The sequence below is a fragment of the Chamaea fasciata genome, unplaced genomic scaffold (genome assembly GCF_029207755.1).
Source record: "Chamaea fasciata isolate MVZ Bird 193981 ecotype frontalis unplaced genomic scaffold, bChaFas1.0.hap1 SCAF_1, whole genome shotgun sequence".
In the NCBI taxonomy this organism is placed as follows: Eukaryota; Metazoa; Chordata; class Aves; order Passeriformes; family Sylviidae; genus Chamaea; species Chamaea fasciata.
Window position 1 is genome coordinate 14,704,136 of NW_027094086.1, and position 27,334 is coordinate 14,731,469.

The 27,334-nt window shown below is 40.1% G+C and overlaps 1 protein-coding gene across 1 annotated transcript; it reads left to right on the top strand.

Moving 5' to 3' along the window:
• The first annotated feature begins 985 nt into the window (after positions 1-985).
• RAD21 (RAD21 cohesin complex component) lies at positions 986-22,650 on the top strand. The gene is made up of 14 exons (XM_066177153.1): positions 986-1,177; positions 6,988-7,161; positions 8,525-8,654; positions 10,819-10,918; positions 11,910-12,016; positions 12,914-13,117; positions 13,585-13,710; positions 13,904-14,026; positions 15,670-15,893; positions 16,208-16,367; positions 16,688-16,839; positions 18,293-18,442; positions 18,894-18,977; positions 20,862-22,650. The coding sequence occupies exons 2-14, from the start codon at positions 7,018-7,020 to the stop codon at positions 21,051-21,053; spliced, it is 1,896 nt and encodes a 631-aa protein (XP_066033250.1). The 5' UTR covers positions 986-1,177; positions 6,988-7,017; the 3' UTR covers positions 21,054-22,650.
• Positions 22,651-27,334: the final 4,684 nt, after the last annotated feature.

The following is a 27,334-nucleotide window of genomic DNA, read 5'->3' on the forward strand; positions in this document are numbered from 1 at the left end:
ATGAACGAAAATGAATGCAGAAATCTTCAAAATTGAATCTAAGGAAAGAGAACCAGGAGACTGAACATGCATGTTTTTACGTATTGTTTGCTGATGTTATTGTTCCCTAAGATACATTATCTGAGTGTCACAAACAGTAGTAATACTCCTTAAACCCTCAGTAGGCAGATTTTCTTGGTATTCTGACATTATCTATGTAAACTGAAGATCCATTGCACCACAAGTATTGTTTCAGAGGTTATTTTAATGAGGCTTTTGAATTTTGTGTCTCTTTGGGCCAAAGGCTGTTTGGTGTTAATCCAGAATGGTGTGTACTCATAGCACAGACTTCCCAGTGTCTGACAGAGACCAGAAAAATCCCTGTTTCCCAAAGCAGTCCTTGTTTTCCCTTTCCATGGCTTTTACCTACTGATTGACTCCTTCTGTTTAGTCCTATTGTAGCCATACTTCCTTCTCCATTTTATCACAGGTGGCCACCATAAATCGATAAATTAGGACCAAGAAAACCTTTCCATATGCAGTCGAAATCAAAGTGGTCCAAACAAAGAAAGCGAGTGGTGCCCGCAGTTGTTCCCCATGCCAACAAATTACCCCACAGCACAAAACACCTACAAGCGCCCCGGCAGCAGGAGGGAGCTGCAGAGATCAGAAGGACCTCACGGGGAGCAGGCTGTGAAAGGAGAGAACGATTGTTTCGCACGTTTTAACCCGAGCTAACGAAGAGCGAAGAACGCCGAGCACAGTACGAATGCGGAGGGCCCGCACAGCCCGGCCGCTCACCATGGGAACCGCGCACGCGCAGCTGCCCCGCCGAGGCCCCGCCCCCGCGGGGCCCGCGCGCCGCCGTCACTCAGCGGCCGTTCGTCACCCCCGCGGCTCCGCCCCGCCCCCCGGGGCCGCGCGCAGGCGCAGTGCTGGGGCCGGGGCCGGGGGGGAATTTGACCGTAAACATCCTGCGGTTTGAACGGCGCGTTCGCGCGCAGGAAGGGCCGCGGCCGCCATCTTGTTTGCTTGAGCGAGCGGCTCGGCTCCGCTCGTCTCCACTTCGGCTCCGCTCGGCTCGGCCCGGCTCGGCTTCGGCTCAGCTTCGATTCGGTTCGGCGCCGCTCGGCTCGGCTCGGGCTCGGCCCGGCTCGGCTCGGCAGGAGCAGCGAGCGGTCCCCGGGCCCGGAGCAGGGTAAGGAGTGGCTCCGGCCGCCGCGGTCGCTGCCGCCGTCCGAAGGGGCCCGGCCGCAGCCCGGTTGTCGGGGTGCCGCCGTCATGCTCGGGCTCGGAGCCGGCTCTTCGGCCGAGCCCTCCCGGCGGGGTGGACCCGCCTGGTGCGCCGCGACGCCTGGGGCTCCCCGGGAGGGCAGGGCTGCCCCGGGACTCTGGCGGGGCCGGGTGTCCGGGGCGATCCGAGGCGAGGCCGGGCGCAGCGGGGCCCTGAGCACGGCCTGGCGGCGGCACGGGCAAGGCCCGAGGGGGGGCGCGGTGTGTGCACCTGGAGCGGCCGCACGTGCGGGTCCGCAGGGACCTTCCCGGGGAGCCGGGACACCGGGAGCCCAGGGAGCCGTGGGGAGGCCCGGGGCCGCCGCGGTGTAACACATCCCTGCCTGTGGGTTCGCTACACGGAGAGCGGGGCTGCTGCGGTCTGCAGAGAAGGACAGGAGCAAAGTTTCATTTGCCAGTCTTCTGGTTTTAAGTGCAGTTTTCCTTCTGTCGTGGATGGGGCAGGGCACTGAATGTTGGCAATGAACTGCCTTCTGGACGCAGGGACTGTTCAGTTGCAAATAAAAGGGCCCTTTAAAAATTCCGGCCTTTTGAAGGAGCAAGATCCTGCTCTTATGGACACTGTTAGAAATCTCGCTATCATTTTTAAGGTTTCTCTGATCCTGATTAGAAACGCTTCTGTTAATATAAGACAGGGCGTTGTGTTTTTATTAATTACAAAGGAAACTTGGAGTCACTGTGACTTACTGGCATCTTTCATTGAAAATGGTTTTTCTTTAAATTCTGACACATAAACTGCTGTAAATTTGGAGAAGTTACCATTTAGGCCCACACTGTGCGAATGGGGGTGATAAACACACTTTCCTTAATCTCTTACTCGGTAAAACTCGTATTATCAAAACTGGGGGACACCAAAGCGTTATTAGGGCCAGGCTTCTGTTTCATTTTTATGAAGGTTCCTTTGTAAATATTTGACATATTAAAAATTTGGTACCGCAAAGCCCACTCATCGAAAGTTGTAACTAGAGAGGAGGTAGGTGTGATGGGGGTAATAAAAGGACGAGCAAAAAGTTAGTGAGACCAACAATAAACTCAAATTACCACACAAATTAATCATGTCTTGCTTATACCATGGGAAATACCCGCAGGAATTAGAGTGTTTGTTTTACTTACCACATCAGTTTACCTTCCTAAAGGTGAAATGTTAGAAGGTTTTTACATCTGGGCTCTTTGGATGAACAGTGCAGAGTAATAACAACTGCAGAAGATGAAGTAACATAAGGAATTCTGTTCAACTTCCATACCTTTAAAGAGTGTGTTAGTACATGGTTTCTGCAAGTTTATTAGTTTGACTTGGGTCTGGAATTGTGCAGAATAGGTTGAGATAATGGAGACAAGGGCCTTAAATTTAAGAGATTTCTTCCCTCCTGGTTGAGCATTCTGAATGTAGGGGCCAGGGCAGGACACCTGCTGAGGGTTAGGTGTGAATGTGGAGTCGAGGTGGGAGGACAACAGTGTTCATAGGGTTCAGTAATCTCCAGCTCTCTGCGGTCTCTGTGAGTGATCTGCCTTTTGAATTAGTAACCTTAGTGGGGCGCTGCTTCTATCTGATGGTGTGGGTGTGTAGTCTATTGTAATTGGAGAACAGTGAATGCAGCTCCTGTAACCGAGTGGTGTGGTTTGAGTAATTAATACACCTGGTAGTGCAACCTCAGCCATAGAATTTCTGAAGAATTGTTAATGCTAAAAACAAGACCTGGAGACAAATAGAAGATGCTGTATCTGTTTATCAAGAGTATGTCAAGTTGAACAAGTTCAGTGTCATCTTTTTCAATAACTGATTTTTTGTGGACATAAGAAATTAAGGTGACTTGACACTGAACTTTAGTAAAGCTGCAGGTGCCACAAAGAAATATATTAAAATTCAGATAAAAGTGGATTAACCACACATTTATAAAAGTGGTTGAAGGAAGGAGATCAGATAAGGTAGTGATGAAAGAGGCACGGAGCTGTAAGATGATGGCAGTGGAGTTTGTGATGAATTTTTTCTCAGTGGCACCAGGTGTTCAGTGTAGTACCGAAACCTGCCAGGGAGGCAATGTTAGTGAGTGCCCACTTGTGGGAAGTGTGGTCATGTAAGAAGGACTGGAGAGTGAAGGAATATGTGTTAAAGTTGAGCAATTCAAAGTACAATTGCAGGGTCAGGGTAGTTCTTCTGAACTTCTGAAGTCTGGTAGGGCCAGCTCTGACTTATACAGGTGCACAGGGTGCTCTCACACTTCCCCGGATCACCTAGGGCTGCCTAGGTTAGCAAAGCAGAAACAGCATAGGAGGAAATTATGCAGGTGGGGAAAACCAGCAGAGAAGAGAAATTGAAGGATAGCATAATGAATTAAAATGCCAAATGAATTAAAACGGCTGGCTGATTTCTTAAACTGTAGTGTGGAGTTTGTCTACTCTTCTGTGTATGACTGTGGTTTTGGACTAGCTTTACAAGGAACAAAAGTAGGTGACAGTAAATAAAATAGAAGATTGAACTTTAGTTGTGGACTGGTGGTGTGTGTGTGTACATAACCTAAGCTAGGGAGAGCAGCTGACAAGTGAGCTAGAGTGAACCACAGTCAAATCAAAATATGGTGAATGTTCTGTCTGTTGTCAGCTCTTAGTTCATTAAGCACCTTTCTGCATGCCTTGAAGGATGGGACTAGCTATGCCAGTGTGCTCTTCAGAGGTTAGCTAGTTAGCCATTTTAGTCTGAAGAAGAATTTTAAGATGAAATATATGCAAGTTGAGGGTTAAGATGAAGCTCATGGTTACCATCAACCAAAATTTTTAGTGTTACTTTGGAAGGGGCAATTACCAGTGTCTCAGGTGAGAGAATGAAACAGGCACATTCTGGATCAGACTCTGTGTATGACCAGTATTATATTAGTTCTGCTTTACATTTCACTCACTTTGTGTATAGAAGTAGAGCATTTTTTACACTCTTATAGGAAGAAGAATATTTTTTAAATTGTGCAATTGTTGACCAAGTTAGGCAGAGAAAATCTGAGAACAGTTGTGGCACATTGAAGCAAATTCAAAGTTAATGACAGTAAAGTTTCAGGTATTTTAAAAGGTTGATTTGGCAAGATCAGGATTTGGTCCTACCTGGCCTTGTGTAAGTACTTATTCTTTTCTGCCTTAGAAGAATGCAAGTAAGACAGAACAATGCTGAAGTTCTTAGCAAGTTTTGTGGTCCTGTTTCATATCCAGTCAGTTTTAAAAACTGACAGTTATATTTTACCTTACAAGCTTTTTGAGAGACATCAGCTACCCTTTTTCTTTTGTGGATTCTTAGGAGTAGCTTTTTCAGCCAATGACATATTCTGTGTGTCTGCCTGAGCACTCTGCCACTTCCAGAAACTCTTGGTTCCTTTAACATTCATCCCAGTCTCAAATTATGCCAGAAAATCTATTTCTTCTTTTATGCCACTGCATCAACATACTGTGCTATGAATTAAAGATCAGACAAAAAGTCTGAAATGCAGCAAAGGGAGTATTTGAAAAGAAAGAAAAAACCTGGAGAAAGCAGGAGCAGCCTTTGGGGCCCGCTTTGAAGAGCTGAGGTGCTAAACAGCTGAACTGCAAAGGTGGGATTTGTACAGTTGCTGTAACCCAGTTATTGCCATGCAGAGCATCTGCTGCAATTTGGAAGTGACAGGGACTCATGTGACAAGAAATTATTCCTTTAGGTAACAGAATCATTATTAAGAACAGTTCAGATTGAAGCACACTAAAGCTATCTGTTGTCTGATTGTCACTGTTTCCCTTCATGTATTTCAGTATGGCAAGGTTCAGTGATGGATGAACAGAAACAGATTTAAAGTGATAGATAAATTGTTTTTGTCCAAGTTGTCCAAATAGTGAGTTTCACATTTAACAGGAAACTTTAAGTATGTTTTCAATTAAGTGTGTTTGAAGTTTTTTGAAACCCGTGTTATCTGTTTTAATATTTGTGCCAAACTCCACTAATCAAAGTACATTCTTTTGCAACAGTTGTTGGATGCTTTTAGTGGACTGATACAAGTGGTTTTGTTTACTCTGTGTTTTCCCCTATTCCTCATGTTCAGGGCTAGATACAGGCTTACTGTTGCATAGTTCTGGTAGCAACTCAAGATATCGAAATGCTGTGCTGCAAAGTTATGTCTCTGCATATACAAAAATACTGAGGCCTTCAAAAATATGCAAGGATTGAATTGTGTGCTGGCCTTAAGATGGTGTGATGTCTTTCAAAAAATCCTGGGGGAGGAAAAAGTAGAATACCTTCTTTTAGATAATGTTCATCCAATTGTGCTTCCTGGAAAAACTTGCTCATGTCCATCTTTGTGCAGTGGTGTCCTTAGCCCTCGCACAATCTCAACAAATAAAAATGGCATTTTAACTTTTTGTCAGTTTGCAGCTTCATTATGACTAAAAGCTACTATCTTCACTCTTAAGAGTAGTTTTAATTTTGTATACTGTATTGATTTTGAGTTCAAGCTGAACGTAGCCTTTATTTCCTTTAAATCCTCTGCACTGTTTTGGTTATGGATGGAATTGGTCTGTCATTAAGAGAGTGGCTTGATAATCAGTTCTGTTATGCAACTCTAGAAAGGGGGGAAAAAAATCTTGGACTTAACTTTGAGATGTACATTTTTTTTCATTTGTTATCCAGATGTCTAGAGGTTGGCTTTATTTCCACTGAATCAATAATGTCAGAGCTTCTCTTGCCCCGGTACTTAAATTCCTAGCAGTAACAATTGTGGACTTGCTGTGCTTCCTCTGGCAGTTCTTCTGTAGGCATAGAAATGCACTTGTTTTGCCTTTCCTGTTCTTATATTTTGATTCATTTTCCTGGGTTATAGAAACTACTGGAAAAACTGTGGAGATTCTTCTACTTTTTTAAAGCAAACTTTTTTTTTAGCCTCTACTTGCAGTTAACTGAATCATATGCTTACCTCATGCATCGAACTGGCATGTTTAGATCGTAAGATATCATGCTGTTCTGATACCCCATGGTTTGATGTGTTGGCATCTTATTAGCCCTAACAAAGTAGTTACTAGATAAATAGATAAGGGTTGTTTTTTTTTTTTCTAATAAAGGAGAAAGAAAATGGAATCTTAAGGAAGTTTGGAATAATGCAATCAGTTTTCTCACTACTTTTATCAACACTTGATTTAAAAAAAATGAAATGGAGAATGGTTTGTTCAGACATGAGGACATGGTGCTTCCTGTTTAGGAAATTATAGTGAAGTCCGAAAAGATTTAGGCTGTATATTTTATAAAGGTGGATCTTTTGCTGGAACAGCGTACAATATATATTGGTATAGTAGAGTAGTAGCTGCTGAATTAGAAGTAGAAAGAAATGGAAGTCGTAGAAAACTGCTGTGGAGTGAAAACTGAGATGTGCTTCTTTGCATTAGGAGAGTTTAGTATCATTACCCTGAAGGTAAAAAGATTCAAGAGTATTTTTCCTTGAGGTGTGGTAAACATTTCTAAGTTGTGTATGTGGCTGTTAGTGGGTATTATTTCTGCTTTATAATTCTTCGGTAATAAATATATATATATATATATATGCTATTACATGGACACCATTTGTAAGCGTTGGCTTCTTAAACATATTAAACAAATAGTCTGACCTCAGTGGTTAAAAATCAAACGTGCACTTTTTCTGAGGATAAGGGGGGTGTTCATAAGGATGTTCCTCATAAAATAAAAGATGTGGAAAGCAAAGTTTGCCTTTCTCTTTACAGGTTTGCACCTTGTTTTAGACATCTGGGACCATGTTCTATGCCCACTTTGTCCTGAGCAAGCGTGGGCCGCTGGCCAAGATCTGGCTGGCGGCCCACTGGGATAAGAAGCTCACCAAAGCCCACGTGTTTGAATGTAATCTGGAGAGCAGTGTGGAGAGCATCATTTCCCCAAAGGTATCTATTTTGCACTAATGTCATGCTACCTTGTAGTGAAAAGAACTTGAGTGTGCAGGTGGTAATTACTATTTGGGTCACCGAAGCAAGTAAGTTGTTACTGTTGCTATTTTCAAGGGTGGAAAGGTCTGTTTAGATGTGAAATGCTCTATTGTGAAAGGGGAGGAAATTTTAAGTAGCTTGATGTTTTTACATGTTTCTTTTTCTTCCTCTCTACTACTCACAACAATAAAACTTTTCATCTTAGAATTGATGGTACAGTTGTGTCTTTTGTCACTTAACAGATTTCAATGTCATATTAAAAAAAACTACTTGAAAACAAAAGAAAACTTATTTATCTTACTTTGTTTGATACAAATGTTACAAGGTTTTATAATGCTACTCTAGATTTTAGAAGAACTGCTAAGTGTAAGCAAAAAGTGTATTGTACAATCACAGAGATGCTTACTCTTCTAGAATACTGATTTGCTTCATTATCACTTTTGGAAGGATGTAGGAAGAAGCTAATGATCATAGGCTCACAAGTAAGCTGGAGCATTCTTTTAAAGGAGAAACTAATAGGTACTTCATGTATTTAACTTCGTGTCACAGTTCATTAGCTGAAATATTAAAAAGACAGTGGAGGAAATAAAAACTTTGAATTCTTACAGATTGATGTTAGATACTGTATGGCTTACTCTTTCTGGGAGACAATTATACCATGTACCATTCAACACAAATTTCATGCTCTTTCAGCCTAAAATACTTAAAGAAGAGTCCGTCTGTGATTTTTTTTTCAATTTTATGTTCCCACAGTAGATACTTTATTACATAGTAAAGCAGTGAGATTGAAGAGGAGAGGAACTTAAAATTGTTTTAGTGTGGCAGTGCTTGTTTATGGGCACTCCACATCTTCCACTGTTTTCCTCTCAGATTTTCTTTTTAACTGTAAGACAGAAGATGGACAGGTAGGTAACAGTTTTTAACCAGATTTTACTTAACCAAATCACTATTTATGGCTGCCCAACTTTTTGTATTTTTCACTTTTTCCACAACTGAAGTAGCAAAGGTGGTAGAAAAGAAAATGTGGTAAAAAAAGGCTTTGTCACGTATTTTTTTAACTGGACAAAGCATTGTTTGGAAATTGCTGGAGTGAGCTGCTATTAATTTAGTGATATTTGCCAGGTCATCCATAAATAATGTAATAGTGTATTACCTTGAACTGCAGACATTGCATTCTTTGTTTCTTCAGATTTCTGCTGATTTTTATACTTGTTTTGGATATTTGATTTTAATGAGAAAATTGATGTAAAGCTGACTGAGGTGTCATTTAAGGGAAAAGTGAGGCTGCATCTAATTTACTGATTGTGCAATGTGTTTTTAGGTGAAGATGGCCCTTCGAACCTCAGGACACCTTTTACTAGGCGTTGTTAGAATCTACCACAGGAAAGCAAAGTACCTTCTTGCAGACTGTAATGAGGCTTTCATTAAGATTAAGATGGCTTTTCGTCCAGGTATCTGTCTTTATCTAAGTGCTCTGTGAAAAGTTACATTGGTAAATGTATTTAGTAAGAAGGCATACAATTCTGCCTTCTTATGTCTGTATAATTATAAAGGTATTGGTTATAGGAGAAGTAATTACTGCAGCTGGCTGGCTGACTGAGTTGTCTGCTGAAAAACATATTTTAACTGAATTCTGAACAAAAACTTTGATGCTGATTCAGTAAAGTCCCACATAAGATTTTGGCTGTTACTGGTGTATGGTGTGAAATGGAAATACACTGCATGGTTTTTGCCTTCTGCCTGGAAAAGGCCAGTGCCCTACTGAATAGAAGCACAGAAGGAGACTGGTTTCCATCAAGGATGAGGATTCTTTTGCTATGAGTTACAAAAGAAACTAAAAGTAAGCTGATTTTTTACCACTTTCACATTTTAGTTTCTGAAAATAGTGTAAACTGTAATGTGTGTATCAAAGATAGTTCCTTTTGTATGTTTGCAACATAATTTCTCCCTCTACAGTCGCTTACTTAAATGTCTTCCATGAAGATGGAGGGCCATATTAATACCTGAAATTACTTTTCCATCCAGCAGTCAATTAATTGTTCAGCTTTCATTCTTTCATGGCTTAAAAGATAGTTTTCTTCAATTTTGGCCTGGGGAACTTTTTCTCAGCTGAAGTGGAGCTGTGGCAGTGATGCTGCTGGATGCTCACAGCTGCTAAATCATGCTCTACCTTTTCAAGTTAGGGAGTGCAATAGATTTAAAGCTGAACTTGAGGGAGACTTTTTGTTTTTTTAAAAAGGCAACTCTTGAAAGCCAGTGCAGCAGTAGCTTGAGAAAAGTTAAGGTATGTCATGCCTTCTTTGTCTTCATTTCCTGATCTAGGTTGTGATTCAGGCATTGAATTCAAGTCCTGAATTTTATATAGCTTTCAGTGGCAATTTGTTGACTGTTGCTAATCTTTGCTTACTACTGTGTTTAACTTCCCTGGGTGATAAGAGCATCAATTTGTTTTAATATCACAAGGCAATCTGTTTTCCCAATATTCCCCCTCCTAACAGAGGGCATGTCAAAGGTGAAGCACCTTAAAATAAAGATCTACAAAAAGTGGCATGCTGGCCTGATAGAAGCTGAGACACTGGTCTTTATTTTCAGTTTGTCAGCTTTGTGCCTTAGGCATTGAGTCTTTCTGTTCTGAGAATCATTTACATGTTTCATTTTAAGCTGCAGACAAGTAAAAATATTGAACAGCCCTGAAAGGATGGACTAGATTTCTTCATTCCTAGTCAAGTACTGTGATGAGTAAGCTACACACTCATGCTTGTTCTTGGTCTCTGTGGACAGTGGTTCTTTGATTATTCATTGCAGAGGGGAGCACAGTGAGCAGAGTGTTTTTGAAGTATCTGTACCTCAAAATTGCTTGTGTTGTATGTGTGGGTCAGAAGGCAGAGCACAGAGCTCAGATCTTCTGCAAGTTACAGAAGGAATTGAACCTGCATTTCCCATGCACTTTCAAGTGCCCTGACCTTTCAAGACTTTGAACAAAAGAGAGGGACCAACTACTGGCACTGGTTTTGTGACGCCCAATCTCATAGTCATGCTCTGAGAATGCCTGCTGAATAAGAGTAAGCATTTCTGGAGGGTAAGAAAAGGTATGTGTGTGGTTTTGGTAATACAACTCTTTTTTGTGCAGAAGCCTAGAAGTTAGTGAGCCCCAAGTGCAATCTGTGCTGTTCAGGGCTTCTGGAGCTGATGGAATTGAATAAAGGACCAGTAGCGAAGGGGTCACACTGTGCTGCTGCTATAATGTAGAACCCTGCAGCTCATATCGTGTATCATGATAACATTATTTTGGAGCAGGTGCCTGTAGTGTTGTGAAACACACGATGCCTGTGGTGGCTGCACAGCTCTGCAGTGTGCCACATCAACATTACTGATTGATTTCAGGCTTCTGGGATTATACAGATACTGCAAGGGCTTGAGGATATATGTTTTGAATTTAGCTTGAATTTCACTTACTAGCATTATCTAAGGTTTCTTGGTAGGTGTCTCAGCATCAGTTCAGTTAAACAGATTTAAAGACACTAGGTTCATGCAGAGAGGAAATGCAAATGGCATGGTGAAAAATGCCATCCTTGTAAGGAATGGGAACTCACGTCTGGGTGTTCTTCTTTGCAGGAGTTGTTGATTTGCCTGAGGAAAACAGAGAGGCTGCTTACAATGCTATTACCTTACCTGAGGAGTTTCACGATTTTGACCAACCACTTCCTGATCTAGAGTAAGCTTGGGTTTTTTTCATTTCCATGAAAGTGATAATTGGTTTTAGTTGAGGAGAACTTAGTTTTAAACAGCTAAATCATTGCTGAATGTTAAAAAAAAAAAAAAAAAAAAAAAAGTCTGTAGGTAACTTATTATTAGGTCTTTTGATAAGGAAGTGTGCAGTCATCTTTGTGTTGATTTTAAGTTCATAGTAGCATTGACTTCAAGTGAAGTTAAAGCTGCCCTTTACAGGAGCTTTTGAAAAACTTAGATACCTGTTATAACTTTATTTTTCTTCTGCAAGGCACCCTACATCACATTCATCCTTAGGTTAGACAAGATTAGTTTTATGGAAATGTTGACCTTTTGAAGTGGCACTTTTAATTCTTCAAAGTTCTTAATACTTATGGGTTACTTGTATATATAACAAGTATAAACCTAAATAGTTCTTAGTCTTTAAAAAACTGATGTTTTATATTATTACTTTAAATTTGAGTTATTCATAAGGGAGTTTTTAGAATAGAACTTAGTCGATGTTCAATTTAGTTTAAATTCAGATTAGAGTATATGCTAATTTGAAACTGCGTAAAATTTCTGTGTATTCATAATAAATATACCTTAATATACCACAAAGGGTGTTAACTTGGTGGTGGTGCAAAATACAGTGTTTGATAAACTACATTAATAGCTTTTGAAGTTGAAGAGGTGGAAGGCTTTTCTTAATTGTTAATTTGGCCTTTGAAATTAGTAATCCCAACACAGCAAGGAGTAAGAAAGGTTACTGATACATTTCCCAGAAGCTAATGCAATTTGGATGATAGGTTTGAACCATTAATGGTCTCACTGTTTTAAGTAGTAGTTTCTATTCGGTGTTCACTGTTACTTTTTTCAATAATTGACTTGAATGTAAAATTACTTTTTACTGAATAATGTCATGTTTATTTTAGCAGGCTTTATTTGTTGTTCGTTTTTTAATGAGATTTTTAATAATTGCCTTCTGTTTGTTTAAGTGATATTGATGTGGCTCAGCAGTTCAGTTTGAACCAGAGTAGAGTGGAAGAAATTACAATGAGAGAAGAAGTAGGCAACATCAGTATCCTCCAGGATAATGACTTTGGTAAAGATCTCATGTGTTATTGTGTGTTACTAGCTAATTTCAGTTATTGTAAGATACAGTTTTGCAATTACTATGGAATGCCCAATAAGCACTAAACAAATTGGATCAAACATGCTGCGGATTTTTTATGTTTAATTTTTAGTTTGTTCATGTCAGTTTTTCCAGAAAGTGTGTCCTCTAATGTTCAGCAAACTTCTAGTTGCCTAGTATAGGTAGAAAGAAAAGCTGAAGAATGTTTAGTCAAGTTAATCTTGAAGTCCTGAGACAATTATAATTTTAAAAATGTGGTGGGAATATGAAGTGAGTTGTTGCTTTAGTCATAAGCATGCTTTCAGTCAGAAACCATTGGGAGATTTCTATAGCTGAATCAGTCACTGGTGACAAGTTTGCTACTTTAGGTATCTTTTCAAGGACAGTGTTCTAATATCTGAATCAAAGCCTAAAGACAGTTTTATTTGAATATCTGGTTCCCAACGTACAGTATTGTAATCCATAAATCAGTACTTGTTTTGAAGGAATAATCTAGAAATTTATTTTACTGGGTATTGGTTTGTTCCCAATGGGTACTTGAAGCCCAGCCTCGAGGTGTAAGGCAAAATGTCTTTGAATTCAATGGGTTTCTGTGCAGATAAAGTTTAGTAGGATCTGGCTAATATCAATTCAAATAAGTACAGTAAGATGCTTTGAAAAGGAGATAGTTACTTTTATAATTGTTTGAACAGTATTTTTTGCAATGGTATTGCTGGGCACAATTCCTTACATCTTGTCATTAACTCCTCAAATAGGATAAATTAAATTCAAGTTTGGTCCTACATATGGGCCTTTGTTGATCATTTAGGTAGGTCTCTTGCATCTTGGTTTTTTAGCACTTAAAGCAGTGCAATTGTATTCTTGCAGGTGACTTTGGGATGGATGATCGTGAGATGATGAGAGAAGGTAGTGCATTTGAGGATGACATGCTGGTGAGCACTAGTGCTTCCAATCTCCTGCTGGAACCTGAACAGAGCACCAGTCACCTCAATGAGAAATCTAATCACCTGGAATATGAAGACCAATACAAAGATGATAATTTTGGAGAAGGAAATGATGGTGGAATATTGGGTACGTTTGAGAAATTCGTTTTTCCTCTATCCTACCTCCTGTCTTAATGAATTATTTCTTGGGTAGATGAGGGGAAGTTGTTTCCTTTGTTGTCAAGAGCCCTGTCAAAGTTATGCCTTGTACAGTGGCGTTCTGGTTTGTGAGTACTACACCAGTATAGATGACTCACAGCATGTTAAGTGTTGGCATATTTAAAACAAAGTTCTAAAAAAAAAGATGTAAGATGCAAATGTGTGGCAAGTATATTGTAATGAAGGTTATCTGTAAGCTCAGAACTAGAGCTAAAATGCCCCTTGAAAGAGCACTGCTACTTTCTTCTGTGTCAGCATTGAAAGTACTGGTTTCTAACTTCTGCACTATCTTCATCTGTGTTGTAATAAACTTGTCTGTACTTCTTTGTAAATTTGTCTATACTTATTTTATTAAGTTGTGGATGCAAAACTGATTTTTTCATATGGTTGCTTCAGATGACAAACTTCTCAGTAATAATGATGGTGGTATTTTTGATGACCCACCTGCACTCTCAGAAAGTGGAGTAATGATGCCAGAGCAGCCTCGCCACGATGATATGGATGATGATGATAATGTATCGAGTGAGTATGATCTAGAACCAGATCTAGAATTACTTTCAGCTCATGTAGTTCGGATTCTAATTCCTTAAAAGCATCCTAAGCTCAAAAGTATGAAATGTGGTAAACCACCTGAAGGTGTGGAGGAGGGGATGGGAGGGGCAGCACAGGCTGTTAATGCTGTGACCTAGTGCAAGGTTCTTGCTGTAATTGGCAGTGGGAGGCCCAGACAGCCCAGACTCTGTGGATCCAGTGGAGCCATTACCAACCATGACTGACCAGACAACGCTTGTTCCCAATGAAGAGGAAGCTTTTGCTCTGGAGCCTATTGACATAACTGGTGAGTGAGCTGTTGGGGAGGATTTTACACAGTTTGTCAGAGACCACCTTAGCTTGATGGAGTGGAAATGAATGTCTAGCACTGCTGCTGACTCTGCTTCTCACTTGGGAGAGAAACCAGGGATCAAGTGCTGAATTCCTTTTATTCTAATAATAGCCCTCTAGTACTTTCCAGAGAGGTAGCGTACATGGATGGTGTCAGAGAACACTAGTTTGTAGTTTCTGCAGTCAAGGCATGTAACAGCATGATAGTGTAGCATTAGATAAACATGCTGGTTGAAATGCACTGAATGGGAATGGTGCTCAGCATGTCTTTAATTCTAATGCGGTATCTGTAGTGCATGCAGCACAGTTCTTGATACGCTGTGTTTGAAGGGCAGGAGTGACTGTTTACACTGAGAACAAGTGCTGTTCTAGTGATTTGTAGCTTTAATGAATTGCTGATTTCAGGAGGTGCACCTGAAATTTGAATTTCTGCTAAGTAGGGATTTTCCTTGTCTTTTTCTTTTGTGCAAGAAACTTGCTTATTTTAACTGATACTATATTTGGCTCATTATATACTGACCCCCACTTTATTAAAAAACTAATTTCAGTAAAGGAAGTAGCTTGTCCTATGCTTTTATAAAAGACTGTGCTCCAGGCCTTGATTCCCTGCCTGGCCAGTGGGAGAGCCCTGGCACTGCCCTCTCGTGGCAGGCTGGCAGCAGGGGTCCAGCTCATCTGCTGGGACCAGCAGAGACAGCATTTGCCAGAGCCTCGGGGTCTGCTGCAAAGTACCAGGCTGTGAGCACAGTAATGTTATACTTGAACAGGGTCAGAAGTCTGCAGTTAAAACAACCACCCATATTAACTCTGCCAAAGCTCAGGTAGGGCTTAGGAGAAAAAGTAGGTGTGGTATTTTAAATCTGTCATTAGAGTCATAGAATGTCTGAGATCGGAAGGGATCATGAAGATCTAGTTCCAACTCTCTTTCCATGGGCAGGGACACCTTCCACTAGACCAGGCTGCTTAGAGCTCCATCCAGCCTGGCCTTGAACAGTGACAGGGATGGGACATCCACAACTTCTCTGAGCAGCCTGTTCCAGTGCCTCTCCATACTCAAGTAGAGAATTTTTTTCTAATATCTAGTTTGAACCTACTCTCTTGTCAGTTGGCAGCCATCCCCCTTGCCCTGTCACTACTTTTGTAAAAAGTCTCCTCCATCTTCCTTGTAGACTCCCTCTGGCTACTGGAAGGCCACAGTTAAGTCACCCCAAAGCTCCCTTTTCTCCAGGCTGAACGAAACCAGATCTCTCAGCCTTTCGTCATAAGAGAGGTGCTCCATCCTTTGTTCAACTCAGTGGCCAGTGTTTGCACCAGCCTAACAAGCCAAGCCATGGGAGAGAGAGGCATGTGCTGCTGAGGGCATTGAGGCTTAGGTAGATTGAAATTCACAGAAGAATTTGTAGGTTATGGGACAGCATTCATAGTATTTGACTTTTTATATTGCACATAGGTTTTAATCCTCCTAAAGCTAGTGTTGCCTTAGATTCTTATGGCAGTTTTATACATGGGCAGGTAAGACCTATAGAAAACTTGCAGGATTCTTTTGCAGCATGGTACCTGTTTGAGCTAACCTTCATTGCTTGCTAAAAATCTCAACAGTCAAGGAAACCAAAGCAAAGAGAAAGAGAAAGCTGATTGTGGATAGCGTGAAAGAACTGGACAGCAAGACTATTCGAGCCCAATTAAGTGACTACTCTGATATTGTTACTACTTTGGATTTGGCACCTCCTACTAAGAAATTGATGATGTGGAAAGAAACTGGTGGAGTTGAGAAGCTTTTCTCTCTGCCTGCACAGCCTTTGTGGAATAACAGGCTACTGAAGGTAATGTTTTTGTGCAAGTTCATTTTTAAATGGACTATATTCAGGATTGTACCTCATGTATAGCAAACATCAGCATATAAGTATTGATATAGTGATGGCAGTATTCATAATTAATTCATATTAAAATAACTAAGGTAAATATTTTAAATGTTGCTGTTATTAATTACAAAAATAAGTTATGTTTTAGAAGTTAGTACTGTTGGAAAGGAACTTAAAAACTGAGAAAGAAAGATAGCCCATAATTACTTGATCCATAATGAAATAAAAGGACACTGCAAACTGCAGTAGTGAATAATGTAACCTTTCCTCTGTAGCTCTTTACTCGCTGTCTTACACCTCTGGTACCAGAAGACCTGAGAAAGAGGAGGAAAGGTGGAGAAGCTGACAATCTTGATGAGTTCCTTAAAGACTTTGAAAACCCAGAGGTTCCCAGAGAGGAGCAGCAACAGCAACAGCAGCAGCGAGATGTCATTGGTTTGTGTCTTGTCAAAGATGCTCTGCTTTCCCTTGAAGCATTTTTTTCTCTTTTATCTGTGCTTTGTATTAAGTCATCAAAGATTATGTATGAAGCAATGAGCTTTTTAATGGTCATTTATTTTGTTTAGCTTGATGTACAACCTGTGACATAAAATAACTTTTTTTCCTAGAAATAGGGGATGTTTAGGAATTGTTTGAAACAGTGGATTAAAGTGCAGGCTGTTTGAGAGCGCTCAATTCTAATAGCAGGTTGGATTTTGGTACAGTTTCTAATGACATTCTTAAGTATCTAAAAGCAGATTTGTTGTGGAACATAGATGAACCTATTCTGGAAGAGCCAAGCCGTTTGCAGGAGTCGATGATGGAAGGCAGCAGAACCAACCTGGATGAGTCCGTCATGCCACCGCCGCCAGCTCAGACCGGCGTGAAACGCAAACTGCAGCAAGTAGAACCTGAGCCAGTGCTACCCGTGAGTGAGCTCCTGTGGTGGTTTTATGGGGACTGACAAGTGGGCAGTGTCTTTGAGTAGGAAAGGACACAGATTTGAGGCCCTAACTTGTGATGGCCCTTTAAAATTCATTGTAGTAGTATCAGAACATTTGTCCCTGGGTAGTCATTCTGGTGCCTTTTTTAGGTGAAAAGCTTACTGAAACATTTAAAATGCTGGTAGGATAAAGAAATTATACTATTTTCTCCAGTAAAAGTCTTCAAGGAGTCTTGTGTATTGCTTATCAGGTTCTCCTTGGTAAATGTATATGAACAGCTTCCATGAAGCAACAATTGTGTTAGCTGCATAAACATCTTTTGAGAGAGCCCTAGTGTACCAGGCTTAAAGATTCAAAGAAAAACTTTGGAGAGATTTCCTGGTTGAGTTGTGAGTAGACTTAGACATTAGCTGTGATGCAGTGTCTGAAGGGGAGAGGAAGGAAAAAGGCAAAATGAAAGGTATTTTTCTGAATGCTTGCATGATGAGAACAGTACTGGTTTATGCTGTGTCTCATATTTGTGCATTTTTTAACCTCACTATTCACATTCCTTGGCTAACCTGTTGTTCACTGTAGAATGGGACTGTTAGATGTTACATGATCTTATTAAGCAGGATGGCAGCTGCTGCTCCTCTTGGCCACGTCATGGGGTGAAATTGGCATCGACTGTGCTAAGTCAGTGTAGTTGGAGGTGTTGGTGTGTTGGGAATTCTGTGGTTATCTTAGAAGCCAGGTGAGGTCTCCAGCAGCTACAACCTTTAGTGATACCTGCTGTGTGACTAATCCGAAGTTGCTCAGCCATTTCGGGGTACGTGTAGAAACAGTTTCAGGTGTCAGGGTAACTTGACTGGCAAGCACTTAATGTTGTAGATTCAGGGGGAGAGTACCATGTATTAATTTTATTAAAACTGCCTATATAAATTCCATTGAATTGATTTTCTGTATTTTCCTCTTGACATAAATATTTTCTGAGAATATACTTCAGCACCAAAGCAATTCATTCATTTTCAGAAACTTTGCAGGTACCACTATTTTAATTCCTTCATGTTTGTACTGATGAGAACAGCATTTTGATATTTTGAAGATGACTGGTTAAAGTGTGTTCATGTAGCATGGCATCTGGTGATGTGGGATTTTAAATTTGCATGTGCCAGTCCAAGGAATGAGATCAGTAGTTTGGATGGTGGCATAAGTGAAGTTACTGGAAAGCCTCTTTACTTTACAGTGCTATCATAATTTCTGTTTTGAGTAGAATCTAAAGGATTGAAAATACAGGTCTGGACAGCAAATCAAAATTGATTTTGGTTTTCAAAAATGAAAAATTCTGACAAATGGCTGATACTAGATATTTGGATTTTATTAAACTGGTCTGTAGCACCTTCATTCTATTGTAAAACTGACAAAATGAAACTTCAACTCTACTGTGTGCCCTTAAAGCATCCACCATCACAACAGCTGGAAATACCACCTGTAGAAATGCCTCCAGAGGAGCCCCAAAACATCTGCCAGCTAATACCAGAGCTAGAACTTCTGCCAGAAAAAGAGAAGGAGAAGGAAAAGGAGAAGGAGGAGGAAGAAGAAGAAGAAGTAAGAACTCTGTGTAGAATCAGTTTGTGTTTCCCAGAAGTGGATGAATGTTTGACTGTGGATTCAGTAAAAGGCATAAGAAATAACTCGTCTGTCTTTATTAATAGCCCTTGGAAATGTAGTTCTTTAATTATTTCATGATCATTTAATAATATTTATATTATTTAATTTTATAAATTACATATACATTCTGTGTTGAATTAGTGTTCTCCTGTTCTCACCTGTGGCTGGATTAACCACTCTGTACGTTTGCAATGCTTTAAATATGAACTTCTGAACTTAATAGTGAGGTTCATTTTAAATAGCTTGTGCTACTTAATGAAAGCAGCTTTTTGCAAGAAAATCAGCCATATCTTCAAATGGGATTACTTAAGTTGTCTCTTAGCTACAGTATTTAATATCCTATGGTAACAAACAGAACAAACTTCATTGGTGTCTTTCCTGCTTTCAGGAAGAAGATGGCACTGGGGGTGACCAGGATCAAGAAGAAAGGAGATGGAACAAGAGGACTCAACAAATGCTCCATGGCCTTCAGGTACACATGGTCATTTGCTTTCTCTTAAAGTAGCTTTTGAATGTGTCCACTGATGCTTTTGAGCTGAGTTAAAAGGTCAAGAAAGAGCTTTCTTTGCAGTCAATGTTACAGCCTAAAATACCAATTATCCTAGAGGGGGAAGAATGCATGTAGTTGATTAGATCTATATCAAATAATTGTATTACAAATTGAATCTATACTTTTATAATTGTCACTTATTGTTCAGAGAACGTTTGAATTAAAAATTTTCACCTAATTATTTTTCCACCTTGAAGTTCACACTTGGTGTGCAACTATGATTTCCAGAAATTTAAATTTTAAAATAATTGACTGTATTATTAATGAAATGGTAGCACCTCTGACTTTGTGTTATGTGTCCTTAGACAAACCCCCATAAGGATCTAGGGATACAACACCATTGTACAGGATATTTACTTCCTGGCTAGGCTAGTTTGAAAACTTGAATGCCATGAATTCCTTAAAACCTGGAAATGTGACTTTGGCTGATTTCTAGCATGTGGCTTCAGTCTGCAGAGACAGATATCTGTCTGTAGGATGGATTCTTGCTTGCTGGAACTAAAGAGGCTTTTCTGATACAGTAGCTGATCACCACAATGTTCACCCTGAACTGAACTGCAAACTTCCTTTGCTGATCGGTCTCTGTGTTTATCCTCCACATATTCTTGAGCTGCCTTTGCCTTTCAGCTGGTTTGTAGCTCCTTTGTTCCCTTAAACATTTTGGCCACTCGTGAGATTTGGCTGTCATTGAATGCCATATCCCAAATGGTCACACGCCTGTCTCTTCTCTTGCCCAGCTTTAAATGCAGAGCATGATGCCATGTGGCATGGATTATCCTTTTGGCCAGTTAGGGTCTGCTCTCCTGGCTGTGTCCCCTCCCAGCTTCTTGTGCACCTCCAGCCTACATGATGTAAAACATAGCATCATATGAGCTGTTGTGAAGAAAATTAACTCTGTCCCAGACCAAATCAATACAACTGATTAAAATAAAAAATAGCTTTAAAATAACTTCTGAAGTATACAAATGTTGAGTTGGTAGTGTTGTGTAATGTTTTCCTCTCTGAATGTTTTATCACAGTTTCTGAAGAGAGCTTTAGAATTCTCTTTGGCCATAACTAGCTTCTTTCAATTCTTCCATGTACCCAGTGTACCATGTTGGATGGCTGAAACATTAAATCTGCAATGAGATTTGGAGTTAAGATCTGATTAATAGAGAGTGATTTGGTTTGGCCAGCCAAAAGCTTTTCATGTCACTGAAATTCATTCCAGGGCAGACAGTTCTCCTTTAAATCGAACACTTCAGTTGTTGTCCTGGCCAGCAAAAAGATGTATTATCGTGATTTTTTTAATATATATTCTTGCCAAGGCTTTGGGAAAATCTAAGTGATTTTGGATACTTAGTTTAAGACAGAGGAGTTTAGAAATAAACAGGGTTTCACCTTGGGAAAATTATGCATCGTCTGAAGAACATTAGCTCTTGAACTTTTATTATTTTTGAAATTACATTTATTTTGAGAAATAAAACTTGATTTTTTAAATTTTATTCCTATTAAGAAAAAATCGTCCTGTAATCAAAAAAGACTGGTTAGCTATTGCTGCAGAAATAAAGTCTTGTGCTCTACAATGCTGTTTCTGGAATATGTTCAGCAGATTCAAGAATGATTTTTCACACATCTCTGGGAAGCCTACTAGGTTTCATTTAGCTAAGATCCATAAAGAAATTCTCATGTACATGTTGTAATGTTCCCATCCTTCTGAATCCCTCCGTGTCCTGGGGTTGACAACAAACAAAATCTTGCCAAGAGACCTTGTTGTTTCTGTGTAGTTCTCTATTTAACTTGTGGTATAAATGTTGTGTTTTTCAGAGAGCTCTTGCTAAGACTGGAGCAGAATCTATCAGTTTGCTTGAGCTGTGCAGAAACACGAATAGAAAACAAGCAGCTGCAAAGTTTTACAGTTTCCTGGTACTGAAGAAGCAGCAAGCTATAGAGCTCACACAGGAGGAGCCCTACAGTGACATCATTGCCACCCCTGGTCCCAGGTTTCACATTATCTGAATGGTTCCCTAGAGCAGAGCTCGTGCTCGTCTCACCAGTGCGCGCATCTATTGCCCCGTCCGTAGGGCCCACAAGACCATTGCAGAACATTTAGATTTTATTGTATGTATAAAGTCCTTGGTTTTCTCTTGGGGTTATTTTGGGGTTTGTATTTTAACTTTACCACTCAAATTTTTAGTGAAACTGCTGGCTGGGTTGGGTGACTTGAGTTCCAGCTGCAGAAACCAGACATCTCAAGCGCCCAGATAAAGATTGTTTTAGCAGCTCAGAGCAGATGTGTGCAATATTGGTGCATGTGATGTTGAGTATCAATGAAAATGTCTTACAATAATTTGACTAGGTGATTCAGTAGAGATATTTTTAACCTATACAAGTAAATCTGAATGGCCAACCTTTTGTCTGATGAAAAACATTGCCAAACCCATCTGAAATGTTCGGTCTGCTTCTCATAGTAGTAGTTTTTTCTCCCCTCCTCTAGATCTTTGTGCATACCGTGGGTCTCTTAAAGCTGCCAATATGAAAGGTAGTGCCTGATATGTCAGCTTGCTGTGTCACTGCATTTTTGCAGTCAGATTTTTGTAGCCCTTGATGCTAAGGGGAAATGAGTGTCTGTAGAAAGCACTTCCTCTACATGATACATGAAAGGACAGAACATGTGAAGCATTTTAGACAAAACATTCCTTTTCACTTCTCACCTTGTTATGGTCCACTACTGATAATGGCTGATTACTGTTAATAAGTGACAAATGAAAACTAGTAATTTCATTTAACCATTTAAGAAATCATAATGCTTTAGGTTTGTTAGAGCTGTATATAAACTCCAGACTTTTTAAAACAGACTTCTAGATTGTAAATTATCTGATTTTTTTATTAAGCAGGCATCTGACAGTAAGAATAAGAAAAATTGCTAAATTCAGATACCACCTGTACCAAAAGGGCAGCAAATTTTGAATATAGAGTACAGATGGGCACAATTCCACTTAATTGTGTAGTGTATTAATGGCTCTTTGGATATATGTATGGTTTTAGTGACATTTTTTTCTGATAATGTACACTCCCATGTTGAAAACGTTTTATTAGTTTTACGAAAGAAATCCGGTTTGATTTTATTTCTAAAGAATGAAGCTTTACTGTTAGACCAGGTAGCACCAGAATTTATGTGAATATGCTGATTATGGAAATCTGTCTTAACTTTTTTTAGGGCAAAATTATTCACACTGAAGGTTCTGGTTTTAATGTTGGCACTTTTGTGAAATAATTTTGGGACTCTGAAATTTCAGTGTATACTCAACTGTAAAATTATGTGAATGTTTAAAAAACTCTGAGACTACATAATGACCATGTTTTAATAATCCTTGAAAAAGTTAATTGTATAAAGTTACTGCAGCTTTATTTTCAACATGATGTGCCTGTAAAACCATAATTTTCCCCTTTGTAAAAAGAGACATTGTAGATAACGTGAATGTTTAATTATAGAAAAGGTCATTAGTTTCTTGTTACACATTTTTAGTCTGTTTTTGTTGCTTTTCAAGATTAATATTCTTGAAAATAGTTGATGCTGTTATGTATAACTTTTCTAATAAAAGTTGTGTTATAAGCTGTTATGTATTAGCTCTGTATGTTGTTTGAACACCTCCCATTTATGTAGGGGAGACTGAGCACTAAGAGATAGGTTATTTTGTTACTAGGTATGGAAAGAGATAGTTCTTCAAAAGATTAAACTTAAATATGTAAATAGATTTCTTGCCACTAGGAAGGAAGTGTTACTCTACTGGCTGTACTATGCTTTTGTTCAAGGATTCTGTGCTAGGAATGTGTGTGTGGAAGATTATGGGAGACTCTCTATAAAATGTGATTTGTCTACATGCTTGTCCCTTCTGGATGCCAGAACATATCCAGCTTGAATTCTTTTAGCTCTGCTGTTCCCTTGCTTCTGGAATTGCCTCTGCACGTATGTCAGTGCCTCTGAAGTTGCATGCTCCTCCTGGTATATCCAGGCACTTGGATCCAAGCCTGTGGCTGCAGCGCATGGAGTCAGTTGGTTACCTCTAGAGTTTATAAATAGGGGCAGTGAATTCTGACTGACCTAGGCTGAGTGAGCTGACTTAGTCTGGGCTCCACACACAAGGAACTGTCCTGTCCTGCCTTTGAGTGACCTGTGGAAGCAGTCAGGAATTCCTGTGGTATGCAGGCTGGCCTGTGCTGTGCTAGCCCAAGTGTGTGTGTGCAGGTGCAGCACTGGAAAAGTGACTTTCATTCCTTTGGTTCAAGCTCTGTGAGAGGAAAGTGTGGGAATTTGGGTGCTCAGACTAGGATGAAAGCTTTTCTGGCTTTCCTTCTATCAATAATCTGGTACAGTTTTATCACCAGTTTGGCTCTTTGTTACACCACTGTGATCAACACTCAAGACAAGTTGATTTTGCTCGAACGTATGCCTGGTGACACTCTAATCTGGGGCACTGAATGCAAGCTCTGCTTTATCGTGTACAGGATTTGTTACTAGTTGTGACCGTGGCCTACAAGTATTACCAGCAGGCTTGCATTTCTTGGAAAGGAGGATTTGTGGTAATGCACTGATCAGCTGTTAAATGAGGTCTAAGGAATTGTGATAGAGCATTGGTGTTGTTATATAGCTCCTGTGTGTACAAGAAGTGTATTTCCCTTCTCTGTTATGGACAAAATGATGAGATGAAGAAGGGCACTCTGTTTCACAGCATTCATTGTTTTCCCTATGACTGCTGTTGGTTTTCTTTTTTTTTGTTTTGTTTTTTTTTAAGTGCTTCAATATCTTGGTGAAGAAGGAGAAGTACAGCATCTGCATTTTATTACAGTTCCTCCTCAAACAAATGTTAAAATGGTTTTATAAAAATTAACCGTAAGCATTCACTTAGTGTTTACTAGATAGTAGGAAGACATTTTTCTCGCAGCTCAGTGAGTAACATCTCTTTTCAGAAAGCTGTCTTGGGAGGGATTCAAATTTGATTAAGAGTATTACTGTAAAATTTGTTCTTCACTGCTTCCCAGAAAGGGTGGATTGGCTCTAGTGCCTTTGGCTGTAATGCTGCATTGCAGCCGTGAGGGGAAGGAACTGCTGTGAATGCTTCTCTGTGCTCCATCTTCCCATTGGTGGCAGTTTTGTTGTGTCTGCAAAGCTCAACTGCTCACATTGGGGGTACTATGCATGCCCTGCTTTCCAAATCACCCCTTCTTGGTGTGTAAAAAAGAGCACTGTTCAGAAATCTAAGGAAGTATTTCTTCAATGAGATAAAGTTGTTGAATGAATTTGTGCCCTACACATGTGATCACCTTGAAGACACACTGCTCTGTTTTATTCCATCTGGGGTGGAAGGGAAGAAGGCAGGTGATGTTATCTACAGCTGGAGGTTAAAGTAGTGCTCTTTATCTGGGAAGGGTATGAGTAGAGGATTTTTTCTAATTTACAAGATATGATTTAAACCAACTTGTTAGGTAATGACCTGGCAGCTGTTGTGTGCAACTTTGCTTCAGGGACTTTGTTGGATGGTCAAGTATGTGGTGCTGGGGATGTTGATCTGTCCCCATCTTCTGTAGGCATCAACTTGCCTTTTCTGCTTGGTCATTCCAGCTGACATCCTACACTGGCAAATCAAGGAAGTCAAATTTCCAAGAGTTATTTTTCACTCCCTATTCTTGTTCCACTGCTACACCCAACTCTGTGTCATGGTACTTAGTATTACTTTTTTGGGAGGAGGGGGGTTAAGGTAAATTTTTCTGTTTCTAAACCTCTTAAGTGTCCACAGACTATTCATCTTTCCTCAAGTGGTTGTGTTTATCTTTGTGCTTTTTCAGACCACCTGTTTCACCTCCAAGAAGTAGCTGGAGTGTATACTGTGAATTTCTACAACATGAACATATAGAAAAGTTGAACTAACAAGAGATAAATTGTCCCAACACACAAGGAAGAAAGGACGGTTCTCTGCATTTTTTGTTGGCCTCTGAAGGTCTAGTAAAGCCATGGGTGAGATAAGAACAGGAGGTAGAAGGGAAGATTTTATCTAGTTCTTATAACAGGAGCTGATTTTATATTTGTTTTAGCTTAAAACATCTTTATGCAGAATAAAAAAATTGCAAAATCTCAGGTCAGAGAAAATATTCATATTAGCCAAACACTAATGTTAGTGTTGTATTATAAATAGAATAAAAGTGCTAGAAAGTTCCTGGGAGAACACACCCTCCAATTTCATTTGGCCCTAGATATTCTCCAGCAGCCAGGAAAGAGATAAGAGGTAATTTGGTTGTCATGAGCTGAAATCTCTACGTCTTCCCCTTTCCCCAGCCCCCCCCGCTTTTCTTGTTTGCCTAATTTTTCTTTTCAATAAAAACATTAAACATAACATAGCCTGAAACTAACACTAAATAATTGAGGATGTGTGGTTGACCTTTAATCATGGATGTTTATAAATGTTTGACACTGATCAAGAATACATGTGATGAGAAACACAAGAGTTGCTCATGACACTTGGCATCCTTCTAGAGCAGATGGGGGTTTAAAGCCAGTAGTGTTCTCCATGCAGGGACTCCTCTCTAAATTAAACTGTCTTGCTAAGTTCATGGAACACCTTCTCCTTCCCTGCCTTGCAGTGCCCAGGTAGTGCTGGCAATTATTTGTACAATTTAGTTTTCAAGGTTTGGGGATATTGGGAACTGATTCAGGGTAAAACCCACCAAAAGAAACACTTTTTTTTCCCCCAGCTGGATCAATTTCTACATCCTGTGCACTGGGCAGCCACACAGAAACTTGTGCCAGCATAAAACAAGAAGCACCAGGCAGGAGAATAGAGAAGGAAGGAGAGAGGATTGCTTTTTCATATGGCTGTGCCAACTTTGCATGTGTGTTAAATCAGTCTAAGAAAATTATTCACAAAGTTGCAGTTTGAATTTAGAAGTCCCAGGCCTGGCTAAAACTGTACTGGCCTGTTCATCATCAGCTTGCACACCACTTAATAATATTCTGTTTTTCCAAGGCAGATGTTGAAAGTTCTCCCTGAAATCAGGTATTTCTATGACAGAGCCCAAGCCCAGCCTCTGCCAGCAGATATATCCACACTGATTTTCTGTTCATCTTGTGAAAGTTAATATATCCAGTCCTCACATTACTGGAGAGGAAGCCAGAACTGGAGTCAATTCACAGGCAGCATGTCCCACACATCACACTGGACTGAGAGCTCTGAAATGAAGGGATCAGATTACCATAAAATGTTCCACTGCTGAGCATTTTTGCAGAAAAGTTGAGCTAAATTTGTCTTTGTACAAATTAAGCTGCTTCTCATGTTTCTTGACTATGGGACTAATCTCCAAAATAAAAGAAATGCTGATGTTTAAGGAATAAGAAACCACAGTCAATGTTATAAGAAAAAATAGAAGGAGAAGCAGCTTAGCATTTCGATTTCAAAGTCAAATTTGATGCTTAGGAATGTTTCTCTGGTCAAGTAACTAATGAGAGACCCTGAAAATAAACTAATGGTACCATTTTGCATTTTGTAATTACATGAATGCAAACCTGTACCTAGTCCTGCTGATGCTGAGGGAGGCAGCAATGAGCTAGAAAAGGCACATAACAAAGATTTGTTATGGTGGCAGCTACTTAGCAACATAAGCTGCAGGCTTGATCATGTCTCGAGACTGAAATAAGTGCAGAAAACACCAGTGCTTCCATTGCTGTTTCATCTCCACATCTGCGAGAAGCAGTTCCAGTTCATTAACTGTGGCAGACTGCTCCCTGGGGTGTGAGTTGGGGCTGAGACCTCTGGGATCTCTTGCCTTCACCACTGAGCCTGTGGAATTATACAGAGGCTCTCTGATGAAAAAAAATTAAAAAACAAGCCCAAAAAGAGCAGACCCACCACATGCAAGAGGAATCTATCAGGAATATTTAAATAATCCTCATGTCAGCAGCAAAGCCACCATCATTCCCATCTCTCTTGTGCTATTCCCTTGGCAGGGTAACGTGACCATTGGAGTGTTGCAGGTGTTGGACAGGTTCTGCTGATCACCAAGGAGCTGCTTTTGGAGAGGCACAGCTGAGCAAGCAGCTCAGGCCCCAGTGCACGCAGCTGTGCAGGAAGATCTCACTTGTACTCCTGACCCGATTGCCCAAGAGCTGTTCCCTGGAGGCTGATGCATGTTGCTTTCAACAGACAGAGCTGAGGAGGAGGAGGATGGGCCTTCCCCAGAGAACAATGTTAAATCCAGTGAGAGGGGTGCACATATAGCCTTACATGAAATTATTTTGCATTCATGGT